The sequence below is a fragment of the Dipodomys spectabilis genome, unplaced genomic scaffold, assembly GCF_019054845.1.
Source record: "Dipodomys spectabilis isolate Male_0828 unplaced genomic scaffold, ASM1905484v1 ptg000234l, whole genome shotgun sequence".
NCBI classification, from domain to species: domain Eukaryota; kingdom Metazoa; phylum Chordata; class Mammalia; order Rodentia; family Heteromyidae; genus Dipodomys; species Dipodomys spectabilis.
This window is the reverse complement of record NW_024870911.1, coordinates 6,792,163-6,810,670: the sequence shown is the minus strand read 5'-3', so window position 1 is coordinate 6,810,670 and position 18,508 is coordinate 6,792,163. Positions and strand designations below refer to the sequence as shown.

At 38.4% G+C, this 18,508-nt stretch overlaps 1 protein-coding gene across 2 annotated transcripts in view; it reads left to right on the top strand.

Annotated features, from left to right (window-relative positions):
• The window catches only part of Tph2 (tryptophan hydroxylase 2), a 95,401-nt gene that overhangs the window by 55,588 nt on the left and 21,305 nt on the right, over positions 1-18,508 (top strand). For both annotated transcript variants that reach the window (XM_042698928.1, XM_042698927.1), the window contains exon 8: positions 131-257. In XM_042698928.1, the coding sequence (XP_042554862.1) occupies positions 131-257 (127 nt within the window). The remainder of the gene's footprint in view (positions 1-130; positions 258-18,508) is intronic.

The window sequence follows — 18,508 nt, the reverse complement described above, 5'->3', positions numbered from 1 at the left end:
GGAGGTGTTAAAGGATGATGAGCACATTAGTTATAGCAACAAAATTATGTTTAGAAATGCAAGTCTTGTTCTACTAGTGGTGGTTTAAAGGCTCTTATATAACATGTTTTGTGATCTTTTCTCTTGTCAGAGACACATGCCATGAACTCTTGGGACACGTTCCACTACTTGCGGATCCTAAGTTTGCTCAATTTTCACAAGAAATAGGCTTGGCTTCTCTGGGAGCATCAGATGAAGATGTTCAGAAACTAGCCACAGTGAGTCAATTTTCAACTTAGGAAACTGTTCTGGTCTACGTGTAAGGTAAAGAATGCTTCAAAGTCATTAGCTATGAATTATAGACAAATGTTCTGGAGAGAGAAGGGCTTTACCTTTCCCATGTTGTGTTCTACAGAAGCCCAGTAAATGTTAAGTTCACTGGTCACCACCAAATGTTCGTATTTTATTAAGGGGTTATCTAGATTCAAAAGTTACAAAATTTAGTTTATAAGTCATGATGTCTTTGTCACAACCACTCGGCTCAACCACTATGGTACAAAGGCAGTCATAGACAGTACATGAATGAATGAATGGGACTGGGTCCAAATAACTTTATTTATAAAAGCTGGTGATAAATCATATGTTTCATATGCCCTAAAGTTTTCTCGGTCCCATAGATATAGTAGTAGTAGTAAAAGATATATGTGTGAATGTATATATATATATATATGTATATATGTATATCTATAACTCAGTAAGCATTGTTACGTGGGGTTATCATTGAATAGATGATGTGGTTATAATCAGACACAATTTGAGTCAACAGTAAGAAATTTAAGCCCAGTCAGACTGTATAAGTAAGAATCTTCTAATAACAAACATATTATTATGTTGGATGCTGTCTTTAACATTTTGAAGGGCCATATTTAGAAACTCATGTAATTTACCTTAGCATTGTTTCACAGACCGGAGAAGAAAGAAGTTTAGCGAGCTCACTAGAACAATCTAAATGAACAAAGCTACTTGGAAAAGAAGAAGGGAATTTTTGATTATAAGTATTTGACACAGGCATTCACCAAAAGTATATTAGACATTCAGGAATATTTTCTACTCTCACCAAGAAATAAGCTTCCTCTTAGCTTTTACATTCAGTTTGGTATTTCTTCTACTTTCTATGTTTGATAGAGACATGGATACTTTGAGATATTACCTATAAAAGAAATAGTGATACAAACACTATGCAAGTAACAATGACCATTTGTATCAGCCTGGGGATGTACAAGGAGATGGGACTTTGGTGGCCTTGGGTGTAGTGGGAAGCTGGTCCTCAGCTTCATTGATGGTTGTTGGAGCGGTGCATGGCTTTGCATTGGCAGATCTCCCAAAATTGTGAGAAAGCATGGCAATCTACATCCCTAAATGAAATCTGATACTTATTAAATTTTGGATTATTAAAAATACCTAATATTATGAGGTGAGGAGAATGTATTTGTAGCCTAAGTCTGGATCCTGACTTCCAATTTGTAACTTCTCCTGTAGGGATTTGCATCTTATATGAGTATGGGTTATTTGTTATTGTAAAATGAAAGATTCCAAAGCTTAGTGGCTCAAATCCTATCTCCATAGGTGTGTGTGTGTGTGTGTGTGTGTGTGTGTGTGTGTGTGTGTGTGAGTGTGTGTGTTGCGAGTGCTCTACCACTTGAGCCACAGCACCATTTCTGATTTTCTGGTGGTTAATTGGAGATAAGAGTCATGAACTTTCCTACCTAGGCTGGCTTTGAACCTCGATCCTCAGATCTCAGACTCCTGAGTAGCTCGGATTAACAGTGCTTGGCCTCCATAGGTTTTATAGTTAGGAATTTGAGAGTAGCTTAGCTGTGTGGTTCTGGCTCAGAGACTGTTATGAGGTGGAAGTCAAGATTTGACTGCATCTTTATCTGAAGGTTTGGGAGTCTGGTTCTGAGATGGCTCAGTCATGTTACTATTGGCGGGAGGGCCTTATCTCCTCAGGCCTCTCTGCTATTCTATGAACTCTCTTTCTCTCATACTCTTACTCTGTCTCCATCCATCCATAGAATAGAGTTTATGGATATGCATATGGTTGGGCCTCACTGAGTACTCCTTTTCCTACTCTTCCTCCTCCTCTGTTTCCTCATCCTTCTCTTTTCTCTTCTAGGCAGAGGTTTTACTATGTAGCCCAGGGTTGGTCTTGAACTCTCAATACTCCTGGCATTAACTTCCAAGTGGTGGAATCACAAATTTGTACCAGCACACCAGGTTGTCTTACTCTTTCTTAAAAGAAATAACATGAAGGCAGGTTTATTCTCAGTTTATTTTTTAGTTTTTAGTCTTTGTTCAGTTGTGAGGCTTGAACTCAGGGCCTAGGTACTGTCCCTGAGCTCTTTTGCTCAAGGTTAGAGCTCTACCACTTTGAGCTACAATGGCACTTTCAGTTTTCTTGTGTTTAATTGGAGATAAGCATCTCTAGGACTTTCCTGATTGGGCTGACTTTGAACCATGACCCTCAAATCTCAGCCTCCTTAATGGCTAGGATTACAGAAATTTTAGAAGATATGAATAAAATGATTTTTTTCAGAGGAGAGAAAATTTGTGCTGAATCTCAAAATATAGGAAAAGTCAGCCAAGTGGGGAAGGGGAGAGGGGCCATTTTTGGTCATAATATGACACTTCTGTGGTTTGGCAAGGCTAGGGTCCCTTCTGGAGGTTCTGAAAGGACACTGTTTCCTTCCTTTTTCTAGCTTATAGAGGCTGTATACATTCTTTGATCATGGCTTCCTTCCTTTATCTTGAAAGCTAACAGCATTGTATCACTTTGACCTTTATTCTGTTGTAACATTTTCACCGACTATGGCTGGAAAAGGTCTTTTGCTTCTGAGGAGATATGTGATGAGATTGAGCCCAGTTGGTCCATTCAAGGTCTTCTTCCTAGCTTAAGATTTATATCCTAGCTAACATCTGCCAATGTAACATTTTCGTCGTTTCTGGGGATTAGACCATAGACATCCTTGGAGAGCCATTCTTTCCTTTTACTTTTGCAGTTGTTAAGATAAAAAACCCTAATACTTGTACTTTGAAATTTGTGTTACAAGGGCCAGCAAACTTGTAGGGTAAGTTTTCTTTAGGCACATGTATTTCTTAGTGTGATTTCAATATCTGGCCTTAGATTGCCTTTGCGCCAACATCCAAAAACACTTCTACCTGGTAACGCTTCCATCTGTTATAGCTCATTAAACCTTTACTTATGCCTCTTTCCCCTCTTTTATCAATGCCTATTCCCCCTGAAGTATACCGACTTCCTTTAAAAAGCCAATTCAGGTTAGTTGATACTAGGTGACTAGTACATTTTAGGTACCATGGAGCAGAGATAGGAAAAAGCAAATAAGTAGCACCTACTTTAAGGAACTAACTATCTAGTACACTGAAATACAGAAAACCCAGTGTCAGTATCATTTGATTTTCATGTACATAAGCATGTATGTAGGATAACTGGATTTAAGGCCAGTCTGCTCAGCATGTGTAAGTTCTGTGATCAGTGTTAGAGAAGTGGGAGCAGGAGCCAGAAGAGACTGTCTTCTCTTTCTATAGGAAATGATTGGTGATGGGAGGGGGAGTGTATGCACCACAGAGACAACCTGCCTGCAATAGTGCGGTGCCTTTGATAGTTAAAAAAAGATAAAGTGAAGTTGGGTCTGGTGGCTCACACCTGTAATCCTAGCTACTCAGGAGGCTGAGATCTGAGGATGGCATTCCAAAGCCAGCCTGGGCAGGAAAGTCTACAAGACTTTTATCTCCAATTAATTACCAAAAAGCTGAAAGTGAGCTGTGGCTCAAGTGGTAGAGTGCTAGTCTTGAGCAAAAATGCTCAGGACATCATCCAGGTCCTGAGTTCAAGCCCCAAGGCTAGAACAAAAAAAATACACAGTGAACCAGGTACTGGTGGTTTATGCCTGTAATCCTAGCTCTTCAGGAAGCTGAGATGTGAGGGTAGTGGTTCAAAGCCAGTTTGGGCAGAAAAGTCTTTGAGACTCTTATCTCCAATTACTCACCAAAAAGCTATAAGTGGAGATGTGATTCAACTGGTAGAGCACCAGCCTTTAGCAAAAAAACTAAGGGGTAGCACGGTGATCCTGAGTTCAAGGTCCAGCAATGGTTCTATGTACACACACACACACACACACACACACACACACACACACACACGAGAGTGTAAACTTGTATATGACTTTAACATAAAAGATTTTGAGTCTCTTGGAAATGCAGCAGAGAATGTGTGTGCATGTGTGTTTGTGTGATCCCTCATGCTCTTTTTTCTTGATGCTGCTTGAGCCACCATTACAACTTCCTCTGACTTTCTACTTCTCCTGGCACCTGGTTGACTTTCTACTTCTCACAAGCCTTCTTTCTAATTTTGTAGACTGGCCACTTATTTGAAGAGTGTTTGACAAGCTGAAGAGAAATCTGGAAGGAATTTTCTGTGCGATGTGGAGTTTGGAAGGAGCTAGCTCACAGTGGGAGCAGGCAAGGGCAGCTTTTCCTGAAATGATAGTAAAACTGTGAGTGATATCCAGAGCCATGTGGAAACCTTCAGTTTAAAACAGATTGAGAGGAAAATGTCACAAAGTGGTCTTGAAAAAAACTCCAAATTCCAACCGGGCAATTTTCAAAGTAAACCGTTGAATAAATAGCCTGTTGGAAGGATACATATTAATTACCCTTGAGCTGTACCCCAAAATGAGAGGGCAAATTTAAGGACTCACTTTCAAAGACTAACTGATTAATAGTTTAGGCCTTTCTGTCTGGGGGAATGATGGTTGGCTAGTCCAGATGACAAATAGAGGTATTATTAGGTGGCTTCTTCAAACTTGTTTGTATTAAATCCCCTGAAGATGTATTAGAGGAAGATGAGATACAAATTGCACCAAATGAGAACAATTCATAGAGAGAACAAATAGAAAACTATGCAAATTTCTATTTATGCAGATGGGCTGTATTTTTCTAGGTGTGACTTATTAACGATTCTGTTTACATAGTGCCTATTTTGCCTTGATTAGTGAATTTAAACACTTATAAAAATGGAGTCATGTCTCATGATGTACTGTTAACCATTTCCACTAGGACTTATTGGCCCAGCCATATTTGTTTTTTTCCAATGATGTTTTGGACTTCTGGGTATGATTTTGTGAGGGACCAGGCTATATTGCCTGTAGCTACTATATCTCCTTGTTGTATTCTGCATGATATTTACTTTGACATTTTAATAATGCTCAGTTTTGAGGAAGCTATCTTCGCTGTTTTATGTGGGCAACGGTTTCTGTGCCCTGAGAACCATTTAAATGAGACTCTTTTGTATGGAAAGAAATTGATGAGGATGCTTGGAAAATATATTTCCAATGTATTGTTATTCACATAAATAATTTGCCCTGTGGTGGATAAGGAATCAGCCCCTGTTTTTGGCAGCTACATTCTTTTCATACTCCTCATAGCTGTCCAAGGTCTGTGCGTGATAGATATGCAAAAATATTTCCAATAAGGGCTGCTTAGTGTGTGTCATAATTTTGAGACCAGGCATTTCCCATGGTAGTGCTGGCTCAAGTGCATTTAATAGATTAGTGTGTATATTAGGGCTCTAAACCTACATGTTTTTGGTGGCCAGGTAGGTAGCAAACATGTGAACAGCCTGATGTAAGATAATAATGAGTATTAAAGCCTTTTGGGGAATTAGGGAATATATATTGTCCTGAAAGACCTTCTAATGGTCTGTGTATCACCTTTACAATAAAAAAAATAAAAAAATACATTTCAATGGAAGAATTAAGATACCAGATTCTTGGGCAATAAATCCCAGCTATAAGCAGAAACAGAAGTATAAGCCCTCAATCACCAGTTCTTGCGTCTGCAGTTAGAGTTCACCTTAACCTCTTTTAGGGACAAGACTGTGCGAGATTCACCTTTATATCACCTTGTGTGTTCTCAATTAGTATTTGCTAGGCTATGGAATATTTGTTTTAAGTAAAGATGGCCTTTTTAGTCTTCACTAGAGGTAAGTATTTTATTGTAGTTGAAAGATGATTTGCTTTGAATTGTAAATTTAAACCATTGTAAATATCACTTATACATGTGCCCTGTGCATGTGTCAAAGATTTATTTAATTCACCAATGAAGGAAATGTAGGATAGTAAATGCAGCTCAAGGAGAAATTGAGAAACAGAGAATATAGAGTCACTTAAATAGAGAACCCTGGGATTAGATACAAAATGGCTTATATTCCAGTAGACAATAAAATTGTAACATTGAGGTTATCTTTTAAAATCATTTGTATGTCTAGTGGAAGAAAATACTTTGCAACTTTCCAAGCTTTATAAGTTAATTTTTAACTTTACAGCATCAATAGTAAATCAAAAGTGTGAGTAGATTATATTCCCCAAGATCAGTGCTTTAAAAACAATAATATATAGTTAAAATTTATATATTTATAATACCTATATTTTGTATATTTATAATATGCAGATACTATAAATATATGTAAAAACATAAGTACACTGGAGATTTTGTTAAAATGAAGATTCTAATGCAGAAGATCTGGAAGTGGGCCTGAGATTCAGTCAACATTTTCTGACAAGAAACAGGTGGTGAGCAGAAGGAGTGACGTTTTAGAGAGGTGGGCCTCTTAGAAAAAGCTCTAATTTATTTTTCAAAAAGTATTCAATAATCTTGCAACCTCATTTCCATAGTTTGGGTATCTTTTTCTTTTTCTTTTTTTTCTTTTTTGTTGCTTGTGGGGCCTGAACTCTGGGCCTGGGCGCTGTCCCTCAGTTCTTCAGCTCAAGGCTAGTGCTCTACCACTTGAGCCACAGCGCCACTTCCGGCTTTTTCTGCTTATGTGGTGCTGAGGAACCCAGGGCCTCATGCATGCAAGGCAAGCGCTCTACCACTGAGCCACCTTCCCAGTCTGGTTTGGGTATCTTTATTCTAAAAACTATATTGCAAGGTATCAGCAGATAAACACTGTCTAGTGTAAAATAAGTTTATTTATGAGTTAGTCATGGAAGGCTTAAAAAGGGCCCCTTGCATTTGTGAGAGCCAGATCATTGGTGCTGTTTTGTGTATTTGTTATAAGTCTCTTCCATCTTCTAAGATAATTTACTCATTTGTATAAGAATGTATGAAGAGAAATTTATTGATCAAGTAAAACTTAGGAACTAGTCCTAAGAATCTATGGATTCCCCTTCTGCAAAATAGGAGAAAAAGTAGAAAGGCATCTTTCACCAAGGGTGCATCCCACCCTGTGGTGCAGATGGCTTCAATTCAGTCTATTCATTCCTCATATCATAAAGGCATTTGCAAAAGACAAAGCTGTGCATCATCTGTAGGAGAAAGCAATCAGTATGAATACACCACAGATGTTTCCCTAGCAGAATAAATCAACCTCTGGCCCAGTTGGAATTTTCCCTCTACAGAGAGTTTTAGAGCCTCCTTTCAGTTCTGCTGACCCCAAAACATGTTTACCTTCAGTTTTGTGATCGAAGGAATTATGTTACTGGGTCTCAATAATGCCGAGAGTGTTGGCTAAGGGCAATGAAAGAATAAGCAGTTTTTCCTAGATGTGTTTCCAGAACGTTAGCTTTATGAGATGGCATAAGGAGTTCTGTAAAAGAAGGCATTCATGGGCATAAATATATTTGGGAAACACTGGGTTAAATTACCACCTTTCTTTTAAATTGTATGACTTTTCAGAACCTTTAGTAAGTGAATTTTGGAGTGAATCTCCAAAATTGATAATACAGTTACTTTTCGACAATTACCCATTTCTTCCATTCTGAGATACCATGGAGTATAAAACATACCAGTAGTTTAATAGTAGCCTTTTTTTAGGGGAAAATATTTAGTAAAATTTGACACTGTTAGGTGAAATTTCATTTTGGAAATATTAAAATATGAAATTGAGATTTAAGGAAATAGATTATATGGCAGGTCTTTTTGTAAGGATGGTATATGAGCAACCCCAAGCTATTAATGTTCCAAAGACCATTTTAGGAGATACAATCTAGGTTATGTTTTGAAAGGGTAGAATCATTGAGCAGAGATCAAATAATCAGCTAAAATGTTATCCTCCCTCCCTCCTTCCTTTCCTTTCTCCTTCCTTTCTTCTCTTCTTCTCTTGCTTTCCTGCTTCCATTTTTTTCTTCTCCCTCCCTCCTTACATGCCTTTCTTCTTTTTTCCTTTCCTGATTTCATCTCTTCCTCCCTCCCTTTGTTTTGCAGGAAAGAATTGTCAGGAAATTAACAAAACAGGATTTTGTTTCAGGTAAAATGATTTTCATAGGCTGGTGCTTTTGATGGCCATAAATTGTGGTTGAAGGTCCAAATATAACCTCCTATATACTAGTAATCAACTATAATCTACCTTAGAAGTATGATTGTGAAGGTAATATTAGTTTACGAATTGCTTATTCATATTTTCCTATTTGTCAAGGGCATTAGCCTGTTTCCTAGCCTGTCTTGTCTTTACCTACGTGGCTATAAAAGCCCAGCTGTAGTTCTTTTTGAAATAGATGACATTAAAAATGACCACTTTAGTATCTTTACAGAAAGCTTGAAATAAGCCCCAGGCTTGTTTATTCCATGTAGAGTCTTTGAACTAGTTAGACTGGATCACTGGAGACAGACAAGGGCTGGAAGGAATGCACTTTTATACATCCCTAATTGAGATGTTTGGGTAGATGATCACTTTGTGTGTTATTTACAAGAGTATCTTAATTAAAAGTTAATAATATCTATTCTAACTCATTACTTTCACTTGCATATCTACTGTTTATATAGAATCTTGCAAAGAATGTTCAAATCCTTTAGCTCCAAAGGGCTTAACTTTTATACATTTTTGTTGTTTCCACTGCCCTCCTTCTTTCCTCTGTTTCTATTAGAAGCTCTGAGGCCACATTTCCTTCTGACTAATTCCCTTCTAAGAACATTTAATACTGTATCCAAGGCTGTCTTGTTCCATCCCTTTGTATATGTTACAATATTTGTTGCTGTCATTATGAGCTTTTGCCCTCTATTTATATTATAATGAGAGTGCCACGGTTGTTTGGAATTTTAAAAATAGCTCTACATTGCCCACTCTGTTTAGAAAGAAATTTATTTGCAATCTAGAATAGTTGTACATTTCGATACTCAAATCTTTCTTTGTCATTAGTAACTATCTTAGGGGCTTTAGAAAGCCAGTATATGACTACAGAAGAGAGTAAAAAGAAAACAAAACAAATCTATTTTGGGTACCTGGAAACTTATCAAAACAGCTACTTTGGTAAAATTCTTCATTCTTCGAGTGATGAGTGAGTGCTTAGCCTACCCTTCTCTGTACCCACTTCATTCTATCCACACAATAGAATTAGTCTAGCTAGGGTCTCTCAGACCTTGTTGCTGGGGATGTTTTTTGGGATGGCTGATGGAAGATTAGGGAAGTTGAGCTTTACTTCTGAAGGTTCAATATCTAAGTCTGCTGAAATAAAGTGGTGACACATTAACAGGAGAAAAAGGATACGCATTTATTTACCCATGTGCACAGATATGGGGTCAATTATGATATAAAATATAACTATAAATGACTGTTTTCTGAGCTCCATCAGCAGTATATAAAATGACTAGGGCAATTATTGGGCTTGAGTGCGTCCTAAACTTACTTGTACTTGAGGTAGACACAAAGAAACAATTTAGGCTTTCACGTATGGGAAAGATCTTTAAGATGGCTGTCTTCTTCAACCACCCAAATTTGCCATATCTTTCATGAGGCGATCTGCATCACATTTGGGTGTGCTGGCACTTTATCTCATTGTTGCCTAAAAATCCTAACTGCCAAAGGAGCTTTGTTGCTGGTTAAAGAATTCTCCCGTCATTTCAAGCACCCAAATTATCCAGTTCTTCTGTGATTTAAAAGTCTTGACAATGAAGCCTTCTTACTTTTTCTTTTCAAAGCAAACTTGAATGCATTTGTCAAGCACAGAAGACTTCTGCAGTCATTTTAATTTCCATAAAGATGTACCAAAGAAAGCGTTTTGTGGTTTAACCACAATGGGATAGGCTCTCAGAATCTTAACTTGTATTAACAGAAATATCTGTAGTGTAATTCCATTTCTAGTAAAAGCATAAAGAAGATGGTTGGGAGTTTTTTTTTTTTTTCTCCTGAGCTACAATAGCAGAGGTAATGTGATATCAAACTATAGGAATTTAATTACCCCATTCCACAAATGCAGTTTTCAAATAAAGGAGTCAAAAGGATTTCCAAAGCCATTCTTCTGAACTGTGATATAAAAATCCAGAATACATTTAGTAGATGTAAAGTGTATTACTGTACATTATGAGCCGCCACAAAGAATGGTAGTGCAATAAGAAACACAATATGAGATGGAACACATGGTTAAAAATCTTTTTGTTTTGCTTGCTTCTTAAAAATATTGCAATTTGCTTAGAATTTTATATGCTTGTCACTGTAAAGATGGGCATCTCTGAGATTTTTTTGGGGGGGGTGATTTCATGCTGGGAACAGGTCTTCAGAAAATGGAAATGCTGTCATTTGAGCACATAAATCCGGACTAGGTGTAAGGAAGAGGTGCTGTGAGGATTGGGGGGAATAAATCACCCAGGGAGGGGGGCTCATCATTCTTTCCAGGGTCTGAAACTCTGTCCTCTATAATGTCCATAAAAAAATCATTCCCTCAGCAATACAGAGGAGGCCGTACCTGAGTGACTTCGGGATGCTACTATTGGAAAGTCTTCACTAAAACCGTTGTTTTTCTTTCTTATTGCAAAAGTGACACGTATTCATTATAGAGAAAATTCAAAAAAATGGATAAAAGGGGAAAAGAAAAGAAAGGCTATTTGTTAAATCACAGCAGCCATGACCACTGTTAGCATTTTGGCATATAGCCTCTGAGTTTTTCTGAACAGTCATTAAACATCAAATAGTTGCTTAGGAAAAGGGAGTCCTGACATTGGAACAAGGAACGAGGTATTCATCTATTTCTCAAACACTTGCCCTGTCAGGAAAGACTGTCTTTTATATCCACAGAAGAAAGAGCAAATTGGAAGTACTGTAGAAATAAGGTGTTTATGACTTTTCACTCAGCTAAGTTACAAAGGGCTTTAGGAAACACCGTCTATGGCTAATCAGCTTTGGTTTGCTTTCGTGTGACTCAAGTAGTCCAGGGCTTGTCTAGCACGTATGAGATCCCGGGTTCAATTCCTAGTAGCACATGCAGAACAACAACAACAAAAACCTACGGCAGAAAAAAATTTAAGAAAGATTATTTTAAATAAGTATTTGGTTTACACACACACACACACACACACACACACACACACACACACACACTCACACACAATTGCCTCAGTCCTTATATCTTGCATTTGCCTTGTCTCTATTAGCAAGTGTTACTTACATCCATTCTCATCAACATTTACAACTCCTATTGTTCTCTTTTGGGATGAGGTCCTAGGCATCTGCTAGGAGCAAAGGATTCTCAAGTTTCCTCATTGCCCTTGCTTAGAGATGCCTTCTGCAAGTATGAAGGAAGAAGAGGGGAGCTAGAATACATATTTTTTTTAAATTTAATTTTATTTTATTTGTGAACATACAGAGGGGTTACAATTACATGGGCAGGATAATGCGTACATTTCTTACCAAGCATTGCAGCCTCCTCCTTTGGTTTACCCTTCACATCCCTTCCCAGCCTCCTAGAATACATATTAACCATGAGGCATCTATAAAGTAGAGTGAACTGTCCTGAGCCTATGTTCCTTTGGGACCTGCAAGTGAGGAGATGAATTCAGCAGTGCTGTGGGTCATTCTGGGTTTCTGTCACTTATTTCCTTATCAAAGCAAAAATTATTTATGATGCTTCTTAAACAATGGTGAGGCAGATTTGATTCAGCAGTATCATGGCTCTAGTAGGCAGGAACATCACAAGGTGGTCTTGAAATAAAGGCAAGAGATGGGTCTCAACTCCTAACATAACAATGAAAAGCAGGCATGTTGAAGCCAGGGAGCAGGCTCGGTGGATGAGCAGGATGGTCAGTGCATGGAGAATTTCTTTTTTTAATACATTTTTTTTAATTATGAAAATACCGTACAGAGAAGTTACAATTACATGGGCAAGATAAACGAGTACATTTCTTATCAAACATTGTTGCCTCCTCCTTTGTTTCCCCTTCCCATCCTTTCCCATTCCCCTCCCCCAAAGTTGTAAAGTTTGTCTTTTGACATAACGTCTTGTACATCTCATTGTTGCAATGGGTCCACCTGTATCCCTATTAAAACAATTTGTTTTTTCCCTTCCCCTCCATAAAGTATACCAACATCAAATACAGTGAAAACAGGGGTTATACTGTGGGGGAGGGACATAAAAAGCAACAAAATATCATCTTATAAATATGTTAGAAACAATCTCAAGAAAGAAAAAAAACATTTGAAAAAAACATTTATCTTGGGGTTCATTTTGCCTAACATCAATTTATCTGACCCTTTCTGCTTGTCTCAGACATATACTAGTAATTGCAAATAAGGGAAACCATGGGACCTATGTTTCTTTGGGCCTGGCTTACTTCACTTCATATAATTTTTTCCAAGCCTTTCCATTTCCTAACAAATGGGGAAATCTCATTCTTTCTGATGGAGGCATAGAATTCCATTGTGTATATATACCACATTTTCTTGATCCATTCATCTACTGAGGGGCATCTGGGTTGGTTCCATATCTTAGCTATGGTGACTAATGTTGCAATAAACATAGTTGTGCTGGTAGCTTTAGTATGATCTTGTTTGTGATCATTTGGGTAAATGCCCAAAAGTGGGGTTACTGGGTCATAGGGGAGCTCTATGTAGAGTCTTTTGAGGAACCTCCATAATGCTTTCCAAAGTGGTTGAACAAGTTTACACTCCCATCAACAATGCAGTAAGGTTCCCTTCTGTCCACATCCCCTCCAGCATCTGTTGTTATTAGAGTTCTTGATTATAGCCATTCTAACTGGGGTGAGGTGGTATCTCAATGTTGTTTTGATTTACACTTCTTTTATGGCTAGGGAGGTTGAGCATTTCTTCATGTGTCTATTGGCCATCCTTCTTTCCTCTTCAGAGAAGTTTCTCTTTAAGTCTTTAGCCCACTTATTTATTGGTCAGGTGTTTCTTTGAGGATTTGTTGTTGGGGGAAATAATTTTTTGAGTTCCAGGTATATTTTAGATATGAGACCCTTGTCTGTTGTATGGCTAGTGAAGATCTTCTCCCAAACCGTGGGCTTTCTATTGATCTTGCTAGCTATAAACTTTGTGCATGGAGATTTTCTAAGGGAAACATCAGGGATGCTGATTAAAGTGGTCTAATAGGACTCATCCCAAAGGTAGGTCAAGATGTGAGAAATCACTAGAGGGCGGTGAGAGATGGGGAGCTGGATCAGATACTCCGTCTCAAAGGTGATAAGTTCTGGTTAAAGAAACCCAGCAGATTTTCACTAAAATTGGTCAATGCAGAGATGAATGGAGGCTCCAAAGGCAAGGCCCAGAGGAAGCTGACTAGAGTTTGGCCAAGGAAGGAATCTTTGCTGCCAGTAACTTTGGACAAGTTACTTAAACTCCTCTTGCCCCTACTTTCATCATCTGTAAAATGAGGCTGATAATACTATCTAATTTTGTAGAGCTATTGTGAAAAGTCAATGAGAGAAAGCTTTGGGAAGCTGCTTAGCACAGTGCTAAGTGTTCAAAAACTGCCAGCTAGTGTATTCTACACGATTCTACTCTTATACATCTTGGTGGCTGTATCAGTAAGTACTGGTATACAGGAAAGGCCCCTGGAGAGAGTTTCTGCTTTTCTATGTGACCTTGGGTAATTCTCTAACTTTCAGCATCTTACACTTGCCTTTTGGAAATGCAGACGATGCAGTTTATTTTATAAAAGGGTTTTAGCTGGAGATAGCATGCTACTTTGCAATGTAAAGTGTTTTATGTATAAATAATAGAAGGAAGGCCTCTCCTAAAAGATGTCAAGCTGCTCCCTGGAGATGGAGGAGGCCTTCCTTGACTTAATAGCACACCTCTGCTGAGTGAACTGAGAAAAAGGCAAGTTGCAGGAAACAGCTTGGGAAAATAAATGAGAAAATATTATTTGTGCCAGGGAAAGCCCATGAAATATGAATTCCTGACTAAACTTCTCAAGCAGATTAGGAGTGATGCTGCTCATTGATACATGTAGCCCTCCTTTAATAACTAAACAAAGCAATAAATTTGAGGTTGTGGATCTTGGCAGCTCCTCCTCTTGGACTCAAGCTTTTGATAACTTGAGCCAGGTGTTTGCATTTTGACTGTGAGGGACTGCATTCACATAAAAGTATGCCAAGAAGCTACTGGAAGCATTCCAAAAAAGCTTGTTTGCTCTAGTTTTGATGCATTTGGGATTTGTCTCCATGTTTGCACACAGGAGTCTTATGGTGATGTCCAACAACAAGGCTTAAGTTACCTGTAATAAAACAAGAGGAGTCGCTCAAAATCACTTCCTTTAGACACATTAAACATTTAGTGCTCATGAAAAGGCTTTCTTCTTTTCTTTTTGTGGATTAATTTTCCTTTCTTTTTTTAAAAAAAATTTAATTAAAATGCAGTAATTTTTCTTTTTTTGGAATTTTACTTTTTTATTATCTTTAGTTGTACAAAGGGGTTTAAATTCAACATGTCAGTTTATGAGTACAGCACATTTTTTGAATTTAAAATTCCTACCTTTTTTTCTATTTACTTTTTCTTTTTTTTTTGGGTCCGGTTGTGGGGCCTGAACTCTGGGCCTGGGCGCTGTCCCTCAGCTCTTCAGCTCAAGGCTAGCACTCTACCACTTGAGCCACAGTGCCACTTCCGGCTTTTTTCTTTTTGCTTATGTGGTGCTGAGGAATCGAACCCAGGGCCTCAGGCATGCAAGGCAAGCGCTCTACCTCTGAGCCACCTTCCCAGCCTCTCTATTTACTTTTTTTTAAATTGTGAAAATACCATACAGAGGGGTTACAATTACATCAGCAAGGTAATGAGTAAGGGTAAACAAATGCAATGATTTTTCAGTGACAAAGTCAAGGAAAGAATGAGTGAGAAGAGGGACATTGGAATCTGCTTCTTTGAAAAAGTATTCTAGCAAATCAGAAGAAGCTGTTTTTTATCTATCTATCTATCTATCCATCTAATATATATTATATATTCACTGAATATATATGTCTGAATATATTCAATGTATATATATATATATGTATATATATATATATATGCCTGTATCTTACTTAAAATAAATTGCCTACATTTACGTATCAAAGGATATGACAGATACATTTCTCATTCTTAGTTTCTTTTAACAAGATCAACCTCCTGGCAGTCAGCCTATATACAGTGGACAGTGGGTGAGAGCTGAGTTATTATTGTGCCATTAGATGGTGTTTATGATCCTTAATTTTCAATAATCAGTCATTGGCCTTCCTTTGGTGTAGGCCAATGGAGGGCTTATCCTTCTAGGATCATTTATACCCGTTCTTGGTAGCCCGCGCCAGAGAGGAAGATTGGCAACATAGCTTGACATAAGCCATTAGAAATATGTCAGGTCATGCTATTCTTTAGTATCTTGTGAACTACCACGTTCTAGAATTAATTTTATTACACAATCCAATGTAAGTATATATTGCTGTCCTTTAAGGTAATGCTATGTAAAATTTAGTTTGTGCATTTTTATCTCACTTTTTACTATGAAAATGGTATATTGTATTTCCAGCCTAGTCTCATTTATTATAGTCAGGGCTCTCTTGAGCTGTGTTCATTGCAGCACTGTTTACCTCAATAAAACTCAGAGGACTTGGCTTTCTTTTAGGACTGGTTCATAGTGAGTACATCTTGCTGGTTCCCAACAGTCCTGTGCTGTGCTATTCAGTGGATCCAGGAGTCCCAAAGAAGGTGAAGGTCAAAGCCATGGAAGGATGGCCACATCTAAGGAAAACAAATTCCGCCACTCTTTCTGGTGCACAAATAGAACTGCTAGGAACCTCAGTTCTAGAGTCTTAACAATTTGTAGTTGCTTTGGGAACAGAGAAAGAAGAGTGTGGCATGGTGCAAATTACTTAAAATAAATTGCCTGCACAGATGTATTGGGTCAGATACACATGCTTCCAAACTAGCTTAATTGTCCCTCTTCAGCAGAAGTCTCACATGCCCTATGGCGGGATTTAGCAGTGGTACATAGTAAGAACCCAGTAAGTGGTAGTTATTGTAATTATGTTTTACAAAGAACTCAAAAGTCAGAGTGATTCAATAACTTTCCAAAGGTTGAGTTAATACCCAAGCCTGCCATTGAACCTTGATCTCTCAACTCAAAGCCAGTTGCTCAAGCTCATATATTATAATGTCCTCATAGTGTCTGCCTCTCAGTGCTGTTGTGAATATGATGTGAAGCCCCTAATTCCATGTCTGGTGGAGTGTAGGCTTCAGTAACTGACACTAATTATTATTAGAGATGCAGGATCTCAATGGAGCTGAAATGCTGTCTAGAGTTTCAGATGTCTATAGATCCTCATGCGATAGGCACCCTGATTCACAAGTATATCTTTTCAGCCCCATTTATGCAATATGGATGGTGGGTGTCAACTCTGTGTGTGACAGATGATGATGGCAGTGGTGATGGTTAGTGACTAGAAAAGAAACATGACTCCATTAATAAAAACTTAAAATAGAAGACGGCTCTGTGCAATGAAGCAAGCAAGGATGACTCTCCCTGCTAAAACATGCCTTTCAGTTTTCAGATATATAGCCATCTTCCAGGATTCCTGGTCTTGTCTGGAAAGAACTCAGTGAGGAAGTATAAGGCCTTTAGCTTTAATGTCTAGAAAGGTGTTGCCTTTAGTAATGCAGGGGAAAAAATAAAGGCAAAGGTGACTACCCAGAGCTCACATGGAAGTTAGTACACATCTCATTTTTCATACTAACGTTGGAGAGATGACCTTTCAAATCACCACATTTGGGGAGAATGTGTGATTTGATGCAGATGTCTGGGGACATGCCCAAGGATGAATGAAGGAAAAGATGGTCATCCCTTTTCCTTCTTGTTCAAGGAGCCCAGAACTGCTTAGAAAAGTTCTTGAGCAATGGGTCCACCTGTATTCCTAGTTAAACGATTTGTTTTTGCCCTTCCCCTCCACAAATTATACCAACATCAAATACAGTGAAAGCAGGGTATGTTATACCGTGGGGGAGGGACATACACAGCAACATAGAAATCATCTTATAAATATGTTAGAAACAATTGCATGAAAGGAAAAAAGACAAAAAAATACATTTGAATACTACAATGAGATGTACAAGTCATTATGTCAAAAAACGAACTTTACAACTTTGGTGGGGGGTTGCGGGAGAATCGGGTGAGGGGAGCGAGAGTATGGGAAGGGTTGGGAAGGGGAAACAAAGAGGAGGCAACAATGCTTGATAAGAAATGTGCTTGTTATCTTGCCCATGTAATTGTAACTCCTGTATGATATTCTCACAATAATGAAAAAAAGTTCTTGAGCACTTCTGTACATATAGCATTTGCTTAAAACAGGTCTTCTGGGTAATGCAGATTGAGAACCTATATAGGTGAAATGCTGATCCAGGAACTTGTATAAAAATGATGTGTGTGTGTGTGTGTGTGTGTGTGTTCTTGATAAACTTTAGCCATTTCTAAATAGCTAGTTGTATAGTAGGTTCAGCAAAGGGTTGTTGGGGAAAAGATGGGATTGCTTTAAAAGAAGAGCCATATTCTCTGAATCTTTCTGTTATGTGTTATGGAGATGTTATATTGGGGCGCGTGCACTGCATCTGGGGTCCAAGAAGCAATCCTGTTGAATATAAAACCACCTTTTGATTTGTGAAACTCAAAATACTTGCATGTCTGGAAAGCATAAAGAGAAAGCTTATTTGTATTCATCATATGCCTTTAAAAGAGCCATGAATTTTGTGGAAAACAGAATTGGATGGATGGACACCATATAGATTCATCTCCCAGACGAAATAGCAACTGTCTTTCTCACCCCATGTGGCATCATCTGCTAAGTGAAGTCTGGGTGTTAAGGCTGATAGAATTCCTCTTAGCCACTAATTCTGAGTAGTTTGGGCTGAGAGGTGCTGTGGTGCTTGCATCTATCACATCACAGCCTCTTCCATACCCTGACCAAGCACAGTTTGCAGTTTTCCTGGCTAGGCTTCAGTTGGCTACAACCTTTGGAAACAGCAACTGAAAAACTTTCCCCCTGATATTTTCGGATGAGGATCCAGATGTCAGAATCAATGAGTTTTCAGAGTTACTGCTTATAATGAGGCCAGAAGCCACTTAACCACAAGGCTGCTGAGCTTCTAGAAGAGAGATACCTGCCAATTAGCCTCCATCCATGCTTCTGAAAGCCTACAATATGCAAAGCTTGGCTGCAGCGAGAAAGCTAGTGCTCCCTCACAGGGCTCAGACCTGAACCTGTA